General features: G+C 39.9%; 1 protein-coding gene across 2 annotated transcripts in view; it reads left to right on the forward strand.

The window, feature by feature from the left end:
- Window positions 1-264: 264 nt before the first annotated feature.
- The window catches only part of LOC121377288, a 36,184-nt gene continuing 12,628 nt past the window's right edge, over window positions 265-23,820 (forward strand). The window contains exons 1-3 of one of the 2 annotated variants that reach the window (XM_041505224.1): window positions 265-438; window positions 14,908-15,036; window positions 19,621-19,818. In XM_041505224.1, the coding sequence (XP_041361158.1) occupies window positions 14,940-15,036; window positions 19,621-19,818 (295 nt within the window). In that variant the 5' untranslated portion in view covers window positions 265-438; window positions 14,908-14,939. Of the gene's footprint in view, window positions 439-14,907; window positions 15,037-17,742; window positions 17,961-19,620; window positions 19,819-23,820 lie in introns of those variants that run through there. The other variant, XM_041505226.1, reaches the window with a different exon arrangement.

Raw genomic sequence — 23,820 nt, forward strand, 5'->3', positions numbered from 1 at the left:
AGGTATTTTAGCTATTAGGGATCCAATTTCGGTGGCAGCTGACCACGTTAGACAAGTGGCCGCTTATTACGAGACACTCAGTGCATTTACAAAAAAATCGTTTGGTAAGGAAAAGTGGCCGCGTCCGATGACCGCTAGGACAGTTTGACCAACAAACAATACAAATATCTTATTCCCAAGTATTGATGTGTTGCGTTAGACTGATCACGTGACGAAAACACCCAACATTACTTATTTCCTCTGAGCGACCAATGTGACAAAGACTTTCCGTTGATAGACAATCCAACACCCGTTTCATGTCTACCAGTGTACGTACAGAGATAGCGAGTGACGAGCCGGGACAAAACGTCGAAGATTTACCGATAGGTTGATACGAGGATTACAAACCTGTCAACAGCGTTCACCGCTGACACCAACAGAGAGCGTTAGTGAAGCCAGGTATGTGTATATATATGTGTGTGTACTAGTATATGTTTAAGTGTGTGTGTGTGTGGGGGGGGGGAGGGGGGAGGGGGGAGTGGACCTAGACTGTGGTGAGCGAAGTTTATAGGAGGTTCGAGTCGCACTCCCCCGGAAAATACATTAAAAATAAATTGCTTGAGCAAAGGAATATTCGACCACCGAAACCCCTCTTGCAAACGCGCCTGGCTGGTTCCCACAACTGAATGTGGAAAACCGGAATATGCGTTGCCATCCCTCCCTCCCTCCCTTCCCCACTTATTTACATAACAGACAACTTATGCTGAGGAATCGTGGACAGCACCAGTACATAACATAAGTATTCGATTTTAAGTAAACTTTCATATAAATATATGTAAACTATACAAATCATGTAAACAAAACAAGACAACTAATAACACAATGGTTTATAAATATAATAATAAAAAACTGTTATGGTTTCTGTCAGTCTAGGTTATAGAAGAGGGATTAATTACGGGAATCAAGATAATAAGTATAAATTAAAAAAAAAAAAAAAAAATAAGTAAATTAAAAAAATATAGTAATAATAATACCCTCTCCCCCCAACCTGCAAAAATACAAATATTACAGATAGATACTGACTTTTACTCAAAATTTCAATTGTATCTCGAAGAAAACAAGGGGATTTGTACTGTATTGGCCATTCTCAAAGAAAATGTTACACCCCTGCACCACGGTGAGGTTACAGCACGCGCAGGGGGGAGGTGTAACAAACTTATAAATAAATAAATAAATAAATAACCGAATACATGGATTAGCAAGTTTAATACGAATATTAATGTTTTATGTTAAAATAATTGTTCCATAAGTAAGTTCATCATTTCGTATATAGGACAGTTTTATTACACATGTTTAGTGTTCATAATTACGTTTCAGAAGTACCCGGTTTTGCACTGTGAGAGACGTATTCTGGTTTACTGGAACATAAACCAGGTTTTTATGATTATTGGTCCGATAGTTTTCCCATAGCTGTCCTCACAAAAAGATCATATTAACCACTAAAACCGGACATAGTTAACTTCGTGCATTGTTGGCAAACCTATCAGTGGGGTCACAGCAGTCTAAGCATTATTAAGCTGTTTGCAAACAAAGCTGTTGAAGTATGTATGTACATGAATATACTTATTAAACCAAACTGGTCGTACTTTATTGGTAACAGCATAACTAGGCGGTCACTTTTAAACATAGCCGTGGTTAGATTTATAGGCGTCGAAACAGAGGAGGGAGGGGCAAGCATACTCTGGCCCCTCCCGAACTCTGAAGCTGGAGGGGCCAGAGTATGTTGCCCCACCACACGCACGCAGTTGAAAGGCGATCAAAATATGCATTTGAATCAATATATATATATTTGGTTTTTCACAAGAATGTAGCTCATAATTCTTCATGTTATTAGAACACTGTTTTGATATGACCAGACTTCATCATTCCAAATTGTTTTATATAAAAAATATCTATCTCTGCCATCTATCTATCTATCTATCTATCTATCTATCGTATTTTAGCGATTTAGGCGTCCTATGAAATATTTCGGCCCTAAAATTATTTGCATTCGGGGAATAAAACTATTTTCAACGATTTTCATGCGATTTTAACAGCTCACATATTAAAATGGTGTAATAATTTATTTATTACCAGAACGAAATGTGCGTAAATGTTGTTATGTAACAGTAATGCGTTTCCAAATAAGTACCAGGAGGGATTCATGGTTTTCTAGACAGATGATCACCTTTGACAAAGGGCAGTATCAGTTAGCCTATTTCTAAGTACACAGCATGCATAATGTATATGGCAATCTTGCCCACTCAGAGCCGATCACGATATGCCTCTTTAAAAATACGAAAACTCATTACACTCTATTCACGAATCCGTTAAACACTTCAGGACATTGCGACGTTCGGAGATTGGGGTGGAATTTCCAGAAACTTATATAGCAGCCTGGGACTGTCAGTTTAACAGTGTAACACATAATATTATGTTCAGAATGTCCTATTTTACAGGCGTTGGAAGCGGAGGTGGGCGGCAAGGGAGGTATGGGGAGGAGAGGGGAGGGGAGGGGAGAGATACGGATCACTACTCTTCCAACTGCTGGTATCCTGCACCGCCTACATGTATTATATTTAGAGTGCGATATATGTATACATGCTCCTATACCACTAAGGTTTCGAGCATTTATATATAGAGACGTGCCTCGGGGCAGTGTAAGCTCATTATAACATGTTTATATGTAGAGACTCGCCTCGGGGCAGTGTAAGCTCATTATAACATGTTTATATGTAGAGACTCGCCTCGGGGCAGTGTAAGCTCATTATAACATGTTTATATGTAGAGACTCGCCTCGGGGCAGTGTAAGCTCATTATAACATGTTTATATGTAGAGACTCGCCTCGGGGCAGTGTAAGCTCATTATAACATGTTTATATGTAGAGACTCGCCTCGGGGCAGTGTAAGCTCATTATAACATGTTTATACGTAGAGACGTGCCTCGGGGCAGTGTAAGCTCATTATAACATGTTTATACGTAGAGACTCGCCTCGGGGCAGTGTAAGCTCATTATAACATGTTTATACGTAGAGACGTGCCTCGGGGCAGTGTAAGCTCATTATAACATGTTTATACGTAGAGACGCGCCTCGGGGCAGTGTAAGCTCATTATAACATGTTTATATGTAGAGACTCGCCTCGGGGCAGTGTAAGCTCATTATAACATGTTTATACGTAGAGACTCGCCTCGGGGCAGTGTAAGCTCATTATAACATGTTTATATGTAGAGACTCGCCTCGGGGCAGTGTAAGCTCATTATAACATGTTTATATGTAGAGACGCGCCTCGGGGCAGTGTAAGCTCATTATAACATGTTTATACGTAGAGACGCGCCTCGGGGCAGTGTAAGCTCATTATAACATGTTTATACGTAGAGACGCGCCTCGGGGCAGTGTAAGCTCATTATAACATGTTTATATGTAGAGACTCGCCTCGGGGCAGTGTAAGCTCATTATAACATGTTTATATGTAGAGACGCGCCTCGGGGCAGTGTAAGCTCATTATAACATGTTTATATGTAGAGACGCGCCTCGGGGCAGTGTAAGCTCATTATAACATGTTTATATGTAGAGACGCGCCTCGGGGCAGTGTAAGCTCATTATAACATGTTTATATGTAGAGACTCGCCTCGGGGCAGTGTAAGCTCATTATAACATGTTTATATGTAGAGACTCGCCTCGGGGCAGTGTAAGCTCATTATAACATGTTTATATGTAGAGACTCGCCTCGGGGCAGTGTAAGCTCATTATAACATGTTTATATGTAGAGACTCGCCTCGGGGCAGTGTAAGCTCATTATAACATGTTTATATGTAGAGACTCGCCTCGGGGCAGTGTAAGCTCATTATAACATGTTTATATGTAGAGACTCGCCTCGGGGCAGTGTAAGCTCATTATAACATGTTTATATGTAGAGACTCGCCTCGGGGCAGTGTAAGCTCATTATAACATGTTTATATGTAGAGACTCGCCTCGGGGCAGTGTAAGCTCATTATAACATGTTTATACGTAGAGACTCGCCTCGGGGCAGTGTAAGCTCATTATAACATGTTTATACGTAGAGACTCGCCTCGGGGCAGTGTAAGCTCATTATAACATGTTTATACGTAGAGACTCGCCTCGGGGCAGTGTAAGCTCATTATAACATGTTTATACGTAGAGACTCGCCTCGGGGCAGTGTAAGCTCATTATAACATGTTTATATGTAGAGACTCGCCTCGGGGCAGTGTAAGCTCATTATAACATGTTTATATGTAGAGACTCGCCTCGGGGCAGTGTAAGCTCATTATAACATGTTTATATGTAGAGACTCGCCTCGGGGCAGTGTAAGCTCATTATAACATGTTTATATGTAGAGACTCGCCTCGGGGCAGTGTAAGCTCATTATAACATGTTTATATGTAGAGACATGTTTATATGTCGCCTCGGGGCAGTGTAAGCTCATTATAACATGTTTATATGTAGAGACTCGCCTCGGGGCAGTGTAAGCTCATTATAACATGTTTATATGTAGAGACTCGCCTCGGGGCAGTGTAAGCTCATTATAACATGTTTATATGTAGAGACTCGCCTCGGGGCAGTGTAAGCTCATTATAACATGTTTATATGTAGAGACTCGCCTCGGGGCAGTGTAAGCTCATTATAACATGTTTATATGTAGAGACTCGCCTCGGGGCAGTGTAAGCTCATTATAACATGTTTATATGTAGAGACTCGCCTCGGGGCAGTGTAAGCTCATTATAACATGTTTATATGTAGAGACTCGCCTCGGGGCAGTGTAAGCTCATTATAACATGTTTATATGTAGAGACTCGCCTCGGGGCAGTGTAAGCTCATTATAACATGTTTATATGTAGAGACTCGCCTCGGGGCAGTGTAAGCTCATTATAACATGTTTATATGTAGAGACTCGCCTCGGGGCAGTGTAAGCTCATTATAACATGTTTATATGTAGAGACTCGCCTCGGGGCAGTGTAAGCTCATTATAACATGTTTATATGTAGAGACTCGCCTCGGGGCAGTGTAAGCTCATTATAACATGTTTATATGTAGAGACTCGCCTCGGGGCAGTGTAAGCTCATTATAACATGTTTATATGTAGAGACTCGCCTCGGGGCAGTGTAAGCTCATTATAACATGTTTATATGTAGAGACTCGCCTCGGGGCAGTGTAAGCTCATTATAACATGTTTATATGTAGAGACTCGCCTCGGGGCAGTGTAAGCTCATTATAACATGTTTATATGTAGAGACTCGCCTCGGGGCAGTGTAAGCTCATTATAACATGTTTATATGTAGAGACTCGCCTCGGGGCAGTGTAAGCTCATTATAACATGTTTATATGTAGAGACTCGCCTCGGGGCAGTGTAAGCTCATTATAACATGTTTATATGTAGAGACTCGCCTCGGGGCAGTGTAAGCTCATTATAACATGTTTATATGTAGAGACTCGCCTCGGGGCAGTGTAAGCTCATTATAACATGTTTATATGTAGAGACGCGCCTCGGGGCAGTGTAAGCTCATTATAACATGTTTATATGTAGAGACTCGCCTCGGGGCAGTGTAAGCTCATTATAACATGTTTATATGTAGAGACTCGCCTCGGGGCAGTGTAAGCTCATTATAACATGTTTATATGTAGAGACTCGCCTCGGGGCAGTGTAAGCTCATTATAACATGTTTATATGTAGAGACTCGCCTCGGGGCAGTGTAAGCTCATTATAACATGTTTATATGTAGAGACTCGCCTCGGGGCAGTGTAAGCTCATTATAACATGTTTATATGTAGAGACTCGCCTCGGGGCAGTGTAAGCTCATTATAACATGTTTATATGTAGAGACTCGCCTCGGGGCAGTGTAAGCTCATTATAACATGTTTATATGTAGAGACTCGCCTCGGGGCAGTGTAAGCTCATTATAACATGTTTATATGTAGAGACTCGCCTCGGGGCAGTGTAAGCTCATTATAACATGTTTATATGTAGAGACGTGCCTCGGGGCAGTGTAAGCTCATTATAACATGTTTATATGTAGAGACTCGCCTCGGGGCAGTGTAAGCTCATTATAACATGTTTATATGTAGAGACGTGCCTCGGGGCAGTGTAAGCTCATTATAACATGTTTATATGTAGAGACTCGCCTCGGGGCAGTGTAAGCTCATTATAACATGTTTATATGTAGAGACGTGCCTCGGGGCAGTGTAAGCTCATTATAACATGTTTATATGTAGAGACTCGCCTCGGGGCAGTGTAAGCTCATTATAACATGTTTATATGTAGAGACTGCCTCGGGGCAGTGTAAGCTCATTATAACATGTTTATATGTAGAGACTCGCCTCGGGGCAGTGTAAGCTCATTATAACATGTTTATATGTAGAGACTCGCCTCGGGGCAGTGTAAGCTCATTATAACATGTTTATATGTAGAGACTCGCCTCGGGGCAGTGTAAGCTCATTATAACATGTTTATATGTAGAGACGTCGCCTCGGGGCAGTGTAAGCTCATTATAACATGTTTATATGTAGAGACTCGCCTCGGGGCAGTGTAAGCTCATTATAACATGTTTATATGTAGAGACGCGCCTCGGGGCAGTGTAAGCTCATTATAACATGTTTATATGTAGAGACGCGCCTCGGGGCAGTGTAAGCTCATTATAACATGTTTATATGTAGAGACTCGCCTCGGGGCAGTGTAAGCTCATTATAACATGTTTATATGTAGAGACGTGCCTCGGGGCAGTGTAAGCTCATTATAACATGTTTATATGTAGAGACGTGCCTCGGGGCAGTGTAAGCTCATTATAACATGTTTATATGTAGAGACTCGCCTCGGGGCAGTGTAAGCTCATTATAACATGTTTATATGTAGAGACTCGCCTCGGGGCAGTGTAAGCTCATTATAACATGTTTATATGTAGAGACTCGCCTCGGGGCAGTGTAAGCTCATTATAACATGTTTATATGTAGAGACTCGCCTCGGGGCAGTGTAAGCTCATTATAACATGTTTATATGTAGAGACTCGCCTCGGGGCAGTGTAAGCTCATTATAACATGTTTATATGTAGAGACTCGCCTCGGGGCAGTGTAAGCTCATTATAACATGTTTATATGTAGAGACTCGCCTCGGGGCAGTGTAAGCTCATTATAACATGTTTATATGTAGAGACGTGCCTCGGGGCAGTGTAAGCTCATTATAACATGTTTATATGTAGAGACTCGCCTCGGGGCAGTGTAAGCTCATTATAACATGTTTATATGTAGAGACTCGCCTCGGGGCAGTGTAAGCTCATTATAACATGTTTATATGTAGAGACTCGCCTCGGGGCAGTGTAAGCTCATTATAACATGTTTATATGTAGAGACTCGCCTCGGGGCAGTGTAAGCTCATTATAACATGTTTATATGTAGAGACTCGCCTCGGGGCAGTGTAAGCTCATTATAACATGTTTATATGTAGAGACTCGCCTCGGGGCAGTGTAAGCTCATTATAACATGTTTATATGTTATATAAGTTGCAGGCACGGCGGAAGGAAGTAGACACGGTGGGGGAGTGTGTGTGTGTGTCTGTCTGTGTTTATGTGTGTGTGTGTGTGTCTCTCTCTCTCTCTCTCTCTCTCTCTCTCTCTCTCTCTCTCTCTCTCTCTCTCTCTCTCTCTCTCTCTCTCTCTCTCTCTCTCTCTCTCTTTGTGTGTGTGTGACCGAGATCAAGGGCGCAAAACAAAGTTTCTAGGGGGGTTCGGGGTATGCTCTCCCGTAAAATGTTAAAAATTAGATGTCCTGAAATGCAATTTCCTACATTCTACAAGTAAAATTAACCTCTGCCTTAAGATTTACTACCAATAGTATTTTTGATGTTGCCCCGCCGCGCCTGATATGTGGCTGGTCAAAGTACTGCTTTACATTGAATCACGTGGGCAATAGGTACGAAACTGATTTCAGATTACCATCATCAATCACGACCTTACACTCATTTCCGGCACCTGACCAACCAGACTGAGGGAGATCATAAACAGACGGAACGTTTCCTGTCTTTGACAGTCGCGATAATTAGTGACGTACAACATGAGAACAGATGACATATACTTGATTTATTATTATTATTATAATTATTATGATTCAGGGATATATCCAGGCGTTCTGTGGGTCCGAACATAGACCCTTCCTATATATATATATATATATATATATATATATATTAGGCTAATTATGTCCGTTCTAATAATTTAAGTTAACAGTGGTGAAGTGCATCATTCTGTGGCCTGGACAAATATCCCAAGTTTGATTTACTCGCGCTAATTTCCCCAATTCCATCCGAGTGAGTTTTCAAACTGCGATGATAACACTGTAAAGAAGCTATTAATGATACAATATTATATTTCACTAAATCTCCATATTCGTGGATTGTAAGCTATTCTAGTAGACCTGTCGTCTACTTCAACGTGTTCGACTTTAATATAAACTGATGGGAGAAAAAGGAATATAAAGGAATTATAGATATTGTATTGACACAAAAATAATTTTGGCGCTAGCCTTACCTCTCTCCTTCCTTCCCCGCTTTGAGTTGGCGTTTTTATTACAGTAGTAACTTCAAAAATATTAAACAGTCAAATAATTAAATAGTTATTGCATGATGTCCATCATATTTAAAATGAGTTTATATTCTTGTTTTGACACATTCACTTTCATGCCGATACTGTTGTAGTGTACATAAATAATACTACATGCGTGTGGATTAATGTCAGTTAGTTTACGAGGTGTTTCAAAACGTATCTAACGTGCGAAAGGGAGCGTCATACGTTATCTAATAACGTGTTTACGGTAAATGGTATCTGCGAACACGAGTGTTCAGTAGTATTTAATTTCTAACATATCCTCAAAACCCAGGACCTGGTTTAAAACAAACTTAACAGGATTTTTTCCCACTAAAACATATTTACGGCGCGTGTGTTTTCACTAAAGTTTGCGTCACAAAGCAATCCGTTTTGTTCGTAATACCGGATCATCACCGTGAGATGCCAGCAAAGCGACATCCCACTACTAGGCGATCGTTACGTGATACCAACAATCTTACGCCGTATTCCCTCAAACGGAAATAATTGTTGCAGATCAAATTTATTATTCCTATATCCTCTTTAAATATATTGACCAACAAAAGAAACGCATGGATTTAAAATTATTCAGTTTGAATTCCATTACTATTAATGTCTTGTAAAACGTTAGGCCCATTTTGACCGTCCTTTTACCGAATTAATTGTTTCTTTAAAAATAAATAAATATATATATATATATATATATATATATTGAAATATTCGCGATTCTTTTGTTATTCAGTATACAATTCGCCTATAAATTGGAAATGAATTTGTGAAGTAAACACAGACACCTGGAATGCAATTGCGTCGATAATGTATGCAGTACAAATCTTCCAAACGTAGGCTAGTCGCCTGAAGCGTTCGCGGTATTATTATGATAAATAACCATTATGAAATTTATGACAGTTGGATTTAGGGCGACACTGTATTGTGTACAGTGCAGCTAAATGTGAACGCACCTGGATAATACCCATAATTTAAGCGACACAATATGAGTTGGGGACACACGCCATATTTTTGTACGCATGTATAACCTGTACACACACAAACAAACACACACACACACACACACACACACACACACACACACAGATATATATATATATATATATATATATATATATATATATATATATATATATATATATATAGAGAGAGAGAGAGAGAGAGAGAGAGAGAGAGTGTGTGTGTGTGTACGTATGTTGTGAACGTGTATTGTCATTTCTCTCTCTCTCTCTCTCTCTCTCTCACGCACAGACGGACACTAACACATACATACATACATCTATGTTCATTCATTTTATTTACCACAGCAAGTTGCTTACAAACATGTACATTCGATTTACCTTACTTCAATAATAATAAAGGTATAACAGTACATGCACATCTTAGAAGAATATATTTAGGAAGGACGCAATTAAATTGTTTGTAAGAAATTAAAGGCTATAGACAGACAGTTTGAGTTATTACGTTATAATGTTAAGGATGGAGACATATTATAAATAGCCAGTTCTTTACGATTAGTAGCTTCATCAAGAAATCTTCCAAGATTACGAAGCTTCTTAACATTTTTAATACTAAGTAACTGAATTAATTTGAATGTAGATGGTTTCTTCCAATAATATGCTATAGTATATTTAGCAAGCAAATCAGTGTAGGATGGACAATACAAAATAAAGTGAAATTAATCTTCAATCAGGTTACTGTTACAAAGACTACAGATTCTCTGGTCACGTTGTATTTGTTTGTAACGAGTTTCTATATAATTTTAAGTAGATGTGCTGAAAATCTGTATTTACATTTGAAACTTTAGTTTGATAATAATAAAAGTGCTATTCAATGAATACAAGCCGCATTCATTATTTGTCCCCATCGGGCCAACCGAAGGGGACTATATGTTTCATATCCGTCCTTCTGTCTGTCCATCCGTCTGTCTCACATAGAGGTTTCCAGATTTTGTTTTTGTCTCAATGCCTCGAGATATTGAGCTGAAATTTTGTATATAATTTTATCATAAACCATTACTATGATATCATAAACCATTACTATGATATCATAAACCATTACCATTACTTTAACTTTCATGACGATTTACCTATTCTGACAGAATTATGGCCCTGAACTTAAGGAATACAGAAATTTGTTTTCCGGACCCCCCCCCCCCCCACCCCTCCCCATACCTCATGCTATTGACCTGAAAGTTTGCGTATACCTTATAGTGTACCATTACAGATCAAGTTTGAATTTCTCGACGATTTGGCCTTTGAATTTAGGAGATACAAAAATTTGCTTTCCTGACTTTTTTCCAATGCCTGAAACTACTGAGATGAAATTTTGTATATAGCTTTGTCATATACTGTTACAGATCGAGTTTAACTTTCATGGCGATTTACCCATTTTAACAGAGTTATGGGCCTTGAACTTAGGAGATACAAACACTGTTGGCCCGGTAGGGGACATTTTGGCCTATTGCTTTAGCAATACTCTCAGAATGCTTGTTATACATATAATCTACACTCCACATTCATTACTATTCATTATTATAATATGCACTACACAATCATTAGTATACATGTACATGTAATGTACACACCCTAATGATTAGTATACATATAATCTACACGCCAGGTGTATTATCATACACTTCCCATCCATTATAATACATATAATCTACACTCCACATGCTTTATTATACACATGATTTACACGCCTAACTTTATTATAGATACAATATACACTCATCAATATAAATGTATGAATATGATTATATACTGAACCGCAAAAGAAACGTCATTTTCTCCAATGCTAATAAAAATTAAGAAATAATTACTCTTTCATTAGGTTTATTTAAGAAACGCATCTCCCCTCATTCCACTGCATGTCTTTGTGACACATTGTGACACATTGTGACATATCGATTCAAATAAAGCTTGGACGATTCGCCGAAACGCACATTCAAAAACTAACGTGAGTTGAAGATGCAGTCATTTCTTGTAAATCTCAAAATGCTCGTATACCTCGTGGTAGGTATGGGTATAACTGCAATCTTCGATTACTAGCCTGTCATTTGTCATTTCGATATAAACGCCATGCCACGATTATCTAGACACCAGCGAGAACACGCTATTGGAAGAATAAGAGCCGGACAGAGTGCGCAGATCGTTGCAAATGCATATAACGTCAACGTCAGGACTATCTACCGTCTGCAACATCGGTATAACACCACCAACACCACCAACGACCGCCCGCGCAGTGGTCGTCCCCGAGTCACCACACCACGTCAAGATCGCTTTATTGTGCGCCAACATCTGCAAGACCGCTTCACCACGACCACTGAGACGGCTCGCCATACCATTGGAACACAGGAACGACCCATCAGTGCCGACACGGTCCGTCGCCGCTTGGCATCCAACACTATCTATTGTCGACGTCCTGCTCAGGGCCCTATTCTTACAAACCGTCATCGACAGGAACGACTACAATGGGCCACAACTTGTCAACATTGGCGCTATCAGCAATGGAGAAGAGTCCTCTTCTCAGATGAAAGTCGATTCTGTATTTCAACAACGGATGGCAGAGTACGGGTCTGGCGAAGAAGAGGTGAACGGTACGCAGATGCATGTGTGATGGAGAGAGACCCGTTGGGTGGGAAAAGCATCATGGTTTGGGGAGCCATCGGGATCAACCATAAAGCTGGACTTGTGGTCTTTCAGAATATTGGCCCAGGTCGAGGTAATGACGTCACGGCTCTGCGATATATCGACCAAGTCCTTCAAACTCACATTGTGCCCTATTTTGGCCGTCGCCAGAATCACATGTTATAGCAGGACAATGCCCGCGCCCACACTGTCAGAGTCACCAGGGACGTTCTACAGCAGCACAACATTAGAACCATGCCATGGCCTGCCCTCAGTCCGGATCTGAATCCAATAGAACACTTGTGGGACGAAGTCCAAAGAAGACTCAATGAAGTGCGACCAAGGCCGATAACTGCAGCAGATCTGAGTGTAGCTTTCCTCAGGATATGGGTCGCGATTCCAATGGCCTTTATCAACCGCCTTATTCACTCTATGTACAGGAGATGTGTGTCTGTGGTCAACACTCGTGGGGGCCACACGAGGTATTGACTTGCAACGTCCTAACTGACCGATGTTAACAGAACTATGAGGAAACATTCCCCAGCCTCTGTTGCAGAAGAGTGCAAAAAAATTACTTTCTCCGATTTTTCCACTCATGTATTCGTACATTTGAAAAATAAACATAATGATACTTAAAATCCAACTGACGTTTCTTTTGCGGTTCAGTATATATACGATCTACACTGCACATTAATACTATACTATACATGTATTGTGCAGATTGTATGTATAATAATGAATGTGAGTGCATAATACATTATATAATAAATGGGGAGTGTAAATTATATGTATATTAATGAACATAGAGTATAGATTTGATAGATGTGTAATAATGTGGTTTCAAAGAAAGAAAGAAATGTTTTATTTAACGACGCACTCAACACATTTTATTTACAGTTATATGGGGTCAGGCATATGGTTAAGGACCACACAAATTTTGAGAGGAAACCCGCTGTCGCCACTACATGGGCTACTCTACCGATTAGCAGCAAGGGATCTTTTATTTGAGCTTCCCACAGGCAGGATAGCACAAACCATGGCCTTTATTGAACCAGTTATGGATCACTGGTCGGTGCAAGTGGTTTACACCTACCCATTGAGCCTTGCGGAGCACTCACTCAGAGTTTGGAGTCGGTATCTGGATTAAAAATCCCATGCCTCGACTGGGATCCGAACCCAGTACCTACCAGCCTGTAGACCGATGGCCTACCACGACGCCACCGAGGCCGATAAATGTGGTTTCAAGGCTCTCTATAATAATGATCTATTTAGTACCACGCACTGAAGTTAATCAATTGTATAACATCAGTTCACTGCTGCTAAGCTTGTGCAGCGTTTTTTTCTGGATTTGTTTGTTTAACGACACCACTGGAGCATCAATGTTCGAATATAGGATGTTTTGGCCCCCTTCAGTCCGGCCCTGAGTCATATTACATGTATAATACGCACCAGGAAGTGCTTATTCTACGTATAATCTTAACTGGGGAGTGCAAATCCAGGGGAGTGCAAATTATATGTGACACCTGTATTTCTGTGTGTATAAGTAAACTTTCCATTATAATAAAAATAAGTCCTAAATAGTTTAAGGAGTCGACAGTTTCTATAATTTTACCATCATAAGCCCAGTGTTCGTTTTTCTTTATATCACACATTTTCCTAAATACAACAATTTTGCTTTTGGCAGTATTTACTACGAGTCTACAATCTTTACAATATAACTTGAGTTTATCAAACATATGTTAAAGACCCTCGCCATTTTCAGAAAATATAACCGTGTTCTACGCATATATCAAAACATAGAGATTCAAAATACCAATTTCTACACTATCACAATCATTATTAGCTCAATAACTTTCAAAATTATTAATATACATATAAAATAAAAGAGGCGATAACGCCTCTCCTTGTAAAACGCCATCAGACACATCAAATGAATCAGTTAATGAACCATTGTTTCTAACACATGCTTTAAAATTACTGTACAGACTTTTAATTATTGTTAATATTCTTCCTTTAATTCCCGAGAACACGAATACACTTTGCCGAAAACACTATATGGAGACAATAGATTACAGTAACAGTCGTCAGTTGAGAGAAAGCTCGCTGCAGCCGACATAGGCTACTACTATTAATAAAACAGCAAGGGATCTTTAATATGCATTTTAATATTATATATATATATATATATATATATATATATATATATATATATATATATATATATATATATATATCACAGAGCAGGCCTACACCGGCCGTGACAAATAGCATTACGCAAGATTACATACGGTACCAGTACACATTTCTAAGTGAGCAACTTCTATTTCATCACCCTGTCGGTGAGCCCAGTAGGCTATTTTTCGTTCAAAGGCTGTGGTATATGCTACCCTGTCTGTGGGATGGTGCCTTTATTAAAAGATCCCTTGCTGCTAATTGGAAAGAGTAGCCCATTGCGTGGCAGTAGCGGGTTTCCTCTCTCAATATCTGTGTGGTCCTTAACCATACGTCCGACGCCATATAACCGTAAATAAAATGTGTTGAGTTTATTAAGTATTCAGTTAATATTACACGCATTTGATTAATTTTCGCACTCTGGTCTACAAACGTGTAGGCCTAGGCCTTATAATGTTTTTTGTGTTAGTTTTTTTTAACGATCTTTCAGGCCACTCGAGAAAAGAAGCGACTCTCGCGGCTATGTTTCGGCAGTTTGTAGCAGCACACTCTAAAGACGACGAAGACGAGATTCCTATTCAACGAGATGCGTCCAGACCATTCTTCACTCGCAATAAAGGTATTTCATGATACCGACCATTCGTAAAGTACGCCACGTAGAACATCTAAGATTTAAAAAAGAAAACAAAAACCCCCTCCATCCCATGTGCCTCTTTTATACGATTAATCACTACCCCTCCCCTATGTACGTGCTGAAAAAGTACGTCGAATAAATTCAAGGGTGGACCCAGGAAATATTTTAAGAAGGGATTCAAGGGCAAAAAGACATGGACCAACTCCAATGAAAATTGTAAAACAAATGTTTTTTTTTTTTAAAAAGGGTCACTTTGATGTTTTTTTTTAGTGAGGGGCAGGTCCGCCTTTGCAATTAAGATCTTAGATTACAAGCATAATTTCACACACAAACACACACACGCGCGCGCGCACACACACACACACACACACACACACACACACACACACACACAGAGAGGGAAAACATTAAGAAAGAAAAAAGGATTAATTTTGGTACACCCATGTTACATAAGTGTAAACATTCTGTCCGCGACCCCCCCCCCCTCCCCCTTCTGTACACACTTCGTATACATGTAATACCAGAACCTCACAAACTAACGACCAGCAGACAATTAATTATGCTGATTGCGAGAAACCAAAACAAATGTCACAGAATTTAAAGCATAAAACAATTAAAGGTGTTGACCATATAAATATTTGCTGTTCAAACAAAATTATACTTAAACCCCCCCCCCCCCCAACCCAAAACAAAACAAAAAACCAACAGTAAAACCCCCACCAAAGACCCTCACAAAACAACAACAACAACAACAACAACAACCCTATTTGAACTGTTATGTTCGCAGAATCAGAAGGACAAACCCCTAAGACATGGCCAGGGCTGAGAGCCGTATCTCTACATAATGCAGTCGAATAGGCTCAGAGAACCTTCAGTTATGGCTGCTGTATGGAAACATAACTCTTTTCACCTATTTTACTAAGTAAGACACTGTTTTGTTGGGTTGTTTGAATGTTAAAAACTTAGCAAGTGCTAGATTTTACTATTAGGCTAACCATGCCTCAAGAACAGCGACTTTTAAAATATAAATGCTTGTAGTAAGACAGTCCATGGGTATTTGACCGGTAACACTTACAGGCCATTGTGACACTTCTCCACGTTTCGCAGCACCCTGAAATCTAAGACAGCCGACACAATACACCCGTATTTACAGGCGGCATACATGTCAAGTACCAGTCTCACAGGGTACACGTGCGTGGTTACGGTATGTGTCAGCTGTAGCCTATGGGTTGAATACATCTGGCGATTGGTGGGTTTTCATACAGACTGGTTCTCGTAGGAATCAATTATAAGCAGTTTGAACTAAAGACAAAATAAATTTGTATTGTAACCTGACCTTGCTTACGAAAATCAAGCTAGATTTTAAAATTGAAAGTTACGTAATCTGACCATCTGTTTATGCTGAAGTCTCGTATAACACGTGGACGCACTTTACAAGTGCAATGTAAGCATGCAGCTGTTTACCTAACTTAACAAGACGACCTCTTAGTACGGCGGACAAATACTGGACTAACAGCATGCTTCTCTGTGTTTTAGAGACCAGTGGAAACATCAGTGAATTAACCAGTTCATTAAAGTCACCACATAACGCTATGTACATCATCGGCAGAGCCTCGCGCATTCGCCATTCCACCCTTTATTCTCTATTTGAACCGAAAAATAATAATCTACAAAGCTGACTTTCCTTAAATACCAAAACACATGATAATGTTGTACACAATTAACCGAAAAGTACAAGATTTTCAACACTTGATAGTTGTACACAATTAACCGAAAAGCGCATTATTTACAACACATGATAAAGTTGTACACAATTAATCGAAAAGTGCATGATTTACAACAAATGATAAAGTTGTACACAATTAACAGAAAAGTGTATGATTTACAACACATGATAAAATTGTACACAATTAACAGAAAAGTGTAGTGCATGATTTACAACACATGATAAAGTTGTACATAATTAACCGAAAAGTGCATGATTTACAACACATGATAAAGTTGTACACAATTAACCGAAAAGTGCATGATTTACAACACATGATAAAGTTGTACACAATTAACCGGAAAGTGCATGATTTCCAACACATGATAAATTTGTACACAATTAACCGAAATGTGCCTGATTTCCAACACATGATAAAGTTATACACAATTAACCGATTAATGCATGATTTACAACACATGATAAAATTGTACACAATTAACCAAAATGTGCCTGATTTCCAACACATGATAAAGTTGTACACAATTAACCGAAAAGTGCATGGTTTACAAGGACCATAGCTATAAAGAACTCAAAGAACTGTACTTGATTATCAACAGGAACAAAATCCAACAAAACAAAACAAAAACAAAGACGAACTCGGTCTCGTAAAACTGGTGAAAATAGTAGCAGACGGCTAAACGTGTTGTTTGAAATACCTGTAGCCAAGCTACTAATTGCCTTTCAATCTCGTGGCAGGCGAGTTTTCGCCTGCCACGAGACCACGATCTACAGCAACACCTTCTTAGTAGTTTCTTTCACTGATGGAAACACATGAATATTTTAGTGCTTTTTTTACTGCTTTAATTAAGGGATAGGTCGACGTTAACAAGACATGCGTAAGAATGATATATTTTGTATGAGATCGTCCGTGCAAAACGTGTGTAAGGTAAACGATGTCACGCCACCTTTCTTCTTTCAATTAATCTCGAATTATAGCGTTATAACATTCTGTAGAAAGAGAACTTTACATACAGAATAGCGTGTTGGAAAGTAATGTATTTTCTCTGCCGCTTTATCTACACGAACATGCTTACTGTAAATAGCTGACTGCAATTTATTTATTTATTCATTTAATTTAAAAACTTTCACTACCGTTATTACTGATAGACAGGCAGGTGTTCTGCCAGAAATTAATTTGAGGGTAAGTAATAACAACAAAACAGATCATATAAGTGGCCCTACTAGGTGATTTGAAATATTTTGAAATTGGACATTGCATTTCATACAGTTTGTCAAATCGTAAATAGTAGTTCTCCTTCTATAGTCTTTCTAAAATTCGAAAAATATTAATTCCCAAGATTTTAGGGTATGTCATTTTACCCTTCGTACAGGTCATAAATATCTTCACAATGACAATAACTGCAACCCTCACCTGTCTATTACAGCCATTTAACTGACTTGCACAATTTGGTCTCTAGTCGAGATGCCTACATACAGAGATAAATAGAACCACATACCAGTTGTTTTACCATGTTATTTATTGCACGAATTTATAGTGCGCAAAATTATTATAGGCCTTCCACAAGACCGCGTAACTGTCGACTGGTATAAATGTTGCGCACTATAAATGAGTGCAATAAATAACATGACAAAACAACTGGACCAGTGGTGTGTGATTCTGTATTTATCACATACCACCTTTCTATATTATGATTAACAAAAGTTTAATTCAAAAACACAATTGTTTTTATTACTATAGTAATATTAAATGGGTATGTAATACAATTATAGCCTACCCGTTACTCAGGTTTGGTAGTTCCGTATCAATATTTTCCTCTAAACAAGATACTGTAAATCAAATACCACATCATTTAGTTTTTTTGTTATAATTATTCAGTTAAGTCTGGTTTCCATAAAACCTACGAAGGGTGCACAGCGACGCCAACCTAGAGCTACACAGACGCTCTGCAACTGGTCTGCAAAGTTGAACAGGTTTCATCTTCCCCCGATCTGTCGCCGATCAGTCAAACCGACAGACACCGTTTGCGATTGTGTTCCAATAAAAAACGTTCTTTGGTGTGACTCGATCTACGCCAACCTGCATCCGACAGCGACGTGCGACATAGCAGTGGCGGATCCAGAAAATCCATTTGGGGGGGGGGGGGGGGAGGCAATGTTATGAGGCGGAATGCCAAGAGAACTTTGGGGGAGGTTCGGAGGGGGGGTGTGTGAAAATTAATATATAATAAAATTATAGCTGTCGCAAAATTTAGGGGGTGGGGCTGGGCCCCCTAGATCCGCCTCTGCATAGTTTAAAAAAGGAAACCAGGCATCTACAATACTGACATACCCGCTTCTATCTATCTATCTATCTATCTATCTATCTATGTATGTATCTATGTATCTATCTATATGTATATGACGATTTAAACAATTCTTGACATGGAGAATAATGTTCATTATGTTTTTTAAATTATATATATTTGAAGGGTCCAAGGGAATAACCTGTGATGTCACACTTTTGGTAGTTTAATATTGTTGAATTTTAAAGTTTTAAACTCTGCAGTCGTGGACTATTTTCACCTAAGCAAGCATGACAACTCTTAATGGCCTACCACAATTATAGGTTTTTATTTTATTGTATCATTGTATCCTTGACATACACAACCTTTATAATATTGACTATCTGTTTGAACATCACAGGTTATTCCCTTGGACCTTTCATGGATTCATTTATCTAAACGTGTGTGTGTGTGTGTGTGTGTGTGTGTGTGTGTGCGTGTGTGCGCGCGCGCGCGCATTACTTTTTATACTTAACAATTTGAAATGGAAATCCTCGTTATTTGTGTATTTTCGACCAGGCGAGATGGGCATCTACATTGACACGACTGACGCAGTTCCCCTGAAGCCTAAAGAATTCAGCCTGGAACACTTCTACATGATGACACTGAAGGACAAACTCCAGGAATACCTCTACGACACAGACATGGTCAAGCTGAAGGGGGCTCTGGAGAAACGAAACGTTTTCAACGGAGTTATTCTGGAAGAGTTCAGAAAAGGTAGATAAACAGATATTAACATTATTCTCTGATCTGTCGCCAATATACACATTTATTTTATTAGGTCTATAAACTATAATTAAATTTTTTTTAAATATTTTAATTTTTTTTATTGTTGTAAAATCGATGTTACTTCCCCCACCTTGGATGTCTCATTACGTATTCAAACATTATGACATGTGTTAAATAAAGTGTTTACTTTTCTGCTTTGTAAAAAGAGAATAGCAATTCTCATCTCATTGCACTCCAATAAAACACCAAACAAATTCGCCATCAAGAGATCACTGTTTACTTGGAGAGAACCAACTCTCATTTAACGCCAATCATTGAACAGGCAATTCATTAAATATATATATATCCCCCCCCCCCACCAGAGGATAAAACGGGTATGGCAACATATCCAAAATTTAATTTTTTTTTGTTAATTTTTTGACAAAATAACCTTAACCCTAAACCTAAACTTAACCCATTTTCTTTCTGAGGGAGGTCCCCCATGCCCCCTGTTGACTGTGGTTGCATTCAATTCCATAGCGCCATACCCAAAATTGTCTATCTTGGGCACTATAACTATAACCACAACCAGAGACTTCGCCAGCGACTGTGTTGAATAGAACAGGGGAATCAACCCCGCTGTGACACGTTACTTTATAGGATTTAGTTCCCTTTCTGCATTGTATAACTCAGTAAAATCAATCTAATGTCGACAAAATGAAATAAAGAGGCACTGTATAGAACTACATTTGCCATGCGTCTGCTTGCCTGCAGTGGTGGTGTCATCCATGGAATCCTTCGTAATTAGATCTGACAAGAGTTAACACTACGTTTGTTAAAGGCCTCGTTCCACGAAACGATCTTAGCACTAATATCGTCGCAAATACCAAACATCGCAATCGTAACCTTCTCGTAAGATCGCCAGCGTAGTTCGCTATCGTCGTAAATTATTATGAAAATGTACAGTTGGTTCGAGAGGAACTTCCCCAGGAAGCCACTGACGTAGATGTCAAATGGCAGTTAGATGATGATTTGATAATTTTATAAGAAGGGTTCGAACTCATTTGTATTAAAATGGATATAGTATACACATAGCCTACCTTTTATGAAACTCGGCGTTCGATGAAAAACGTTTTAGGTTGCACTTGTACACCCCCCTCCTCCCCCCAAACCCCCCCCACCAAAAACCAAAAACAACAACACCAAAACCCAAACAAACAACCAAAACAACAACAACAACAACAACAACCCAAACAAAACAAACCCAACAACTTTTGTCTCTGAGTAAAAACAGCTGCGGCTTTATAGGTAGTACTAAACCAAATAACTTCCGGTGCACCCAACTTTGAATAGATAAGCTAACACCACAAGTCCTGATATTGGTGATGAATGTGAGAGTGCTGGTCGTAAAAAAAAAAAAAAGTTTCATCTGGACAAACATTGTATATGCAATTTTATTTCATCTAGTACCACTGTGTTAAGTAGCCTTATGCTTGAAAGTGCTAGACGGACATACGCTGTAATGAGAGAGTCATAACCTTGAAAGTGCTAGACGGACATACGCTGTAATGAGATAGTCATAACCTTGAAAGTGCTAGACGGACATACGCTGTAATGAGAAAGTCATAACCTTGAAAGTGCTAGACGGACATACGCTGTAATGAGTCATAACCTTGACAGTGCTAGACGGACATACGCTGTAATGAGAGAGTCATAACCTTCCAACTGTCCGTCAAGCTCTCTTACAGTCAGAGTACTTAGGCTACACTCAGCATAGCTACGATTCTTTCGTCGGACGGGGCCCCGGTCATCTTTTAATACAAACAGCAGTTAATTCAGGGCCGTACCCTGGGGGGGGGGGGGGGGTAGGGGAGGGGGGGGGGGGGGTGATTGTTGCCCCCCTGAGAATCTCACTTTTTTGTTGTATTTTACTCCAGAAAATAGCATAAACATTTCAGGGTTTAATTTGTATATTGTTTCATTTGTTTATAAAAAGTAGTGCCCCCCCCCCCCCCCCGTAGGATTTTGATCAGGATACGGCCCTGTAATTAGTCTAAGAAACGGTAATCTGGGCATGAGATAACGTTGGATTTTCTCAGATCTACCACGAGAGACGTTCAAAGCGAAGAGACCGATAGGCTTTTACCTTACCAGGAGCTAACAATAATCGTACTGCACTACGTGTTTTCTAACCCTCCCCTTCTTCAGCTTCAACTGGTTTCCTCTTTAATTTAAGTCGAGTTACAGCAACTTTTTTTTTTCAAAGTTGTATTGAGAAACGTAACATCGAAAACATATTTAATTAGTGTAACTCAAAAATTTTAAATGATTAAAATCACCGAAATGAACGTTGTTTTATCCAGGATTTTTCGTTTTTTTAACTTTTTCTTTCGTTCTTTACTCTACACTAAAAACATATCAGTTTAAAAAATCTCTACCTACCTATCTATCTATCGATCGATCGATCGATCGATCTATCAATCTATCTATCTATCAATCTATCTATCTATTAGGCTTTCTGCCGGAAAATTATTTGAGGGTAGGTAATACTATAGTCCTTCCCACACGGAATGCCTTCTTTATATACTACTCAAAAGAATTTAAGGGTCAGACGATATTTTCGACATTATTTTCTGAATGTGAATTATATTAGCTAGACCATAATGTCACGCATGGTATTGTTCCATTTTGACGAAAGTGGGTCTAAGCAACCCATAAATGAATTAAAATCCACTGTCATTGACACTGTCGACTAGTTCTAATGGCGAAAACATGCTTACATTTGCACGTAAATTAGGGCGAAAGCGAAAGGTCTGCTAAGTGCCCATAACTTGCTTTTTCACAAAGCGCTTCATTTGCACGCTTTGCATGTGTATTCCATGTTCCCAATGCTGAATTTCCGTATAATTGGAGCTTGCGTTCGTGTACGGTGCACACTCCAAATTCGACAATGGTACGACTTCAACTGACTATCGAAGATCGAGGAAGGGCTATTGCTTGGCTTCAGGATGGCAATACGCAAAGAAATGTTGCTCTGAGACTTGGTGTCAGTCAGAGTGTCGTTGGCCGACTGTGGCAAAGGTAGCAAGCAACGAATTCTGTTCGAAATCGTCCACGTTCGGGAAGACCCCGAAGCACTACAAATAGAGAGGACCGCTACATCACCAATATGGCTCTACGTCAACGCACAACCACTGCACGCCGATTACGTGACAATCTGCGGACTGCGACTGGAACTCGAGTGTCTGATCAAACCATACGCAATCGTCTGAGAGCCAATAATCTACGCTGCCATCGCCAGGCTGTTCGACCACCACTCCTACCACGCCACAGAACGGCCAGACGTCACTGGTGCACGCTTCATCTGCAGTGGCAACGTGTTCAGTGGGGTCGAGTGTTGTTCACTGATGAGTCCAGGTTTAGTCTCCAGTTCAACGACGGTCGGGTTCGTGTCTACAGACGTCCTGGGGAGCGCTTCGCTGACGTTAACGTTAGACAACGTCACCGGTTCGGTGGTGGCAGCGTCATGGTGTGGGGCGGCATCTCTATCCACCACAGGACCCCCCTCTATTTGGTGGATGGCAATCTGAATGGAATCCGCTATCTGAATGAGATTATCCGGCCGTTGGTTCTCCCAGGCCTTCAGCAGATTGGCGGCGGGGCAGTTCTGCAGGATGACAATGCCAGACCCCACCGCGCCAGGGTGGTAACGGACTTTCTCAGACAACAAGGTATCGCCAGGATGGATTGGCCAGCATATTCGCCTGACTTGGCCCCAATAGAGACGCCTGGGACGAATTTGGCAGGAGAGTTCGGGATAACCATGCCCCTCCGGCCAACCTTCATGATCTGGGTCAACTTCTTATGGCAGAGTGGCAGGCCATTCCCCAAGAGTTCTTCAGACGTCTGATCAACAGCATGAGGCAACGATGTGTCGAGTGTATTCGCGCCAGGGGTGGATTCACACACTATTAAACGAATGTTCTAATGTGTAAAATCCATGTTTGACAA

This window comes from Gigantopelta aegis, chromosome 7 (assembly GCF_016097555.1).
Source record: "Gigantopelta aegis isolate Gae_Host chromosome 7, Gae_host_genome, whole genome shotgun sequence".
NCBI lineage: Eukaryota > Metazoa > Mollusca > Gastropoda > Neomphalida > Peltospiridae > Gigantopelta > Gigantopelta aegis.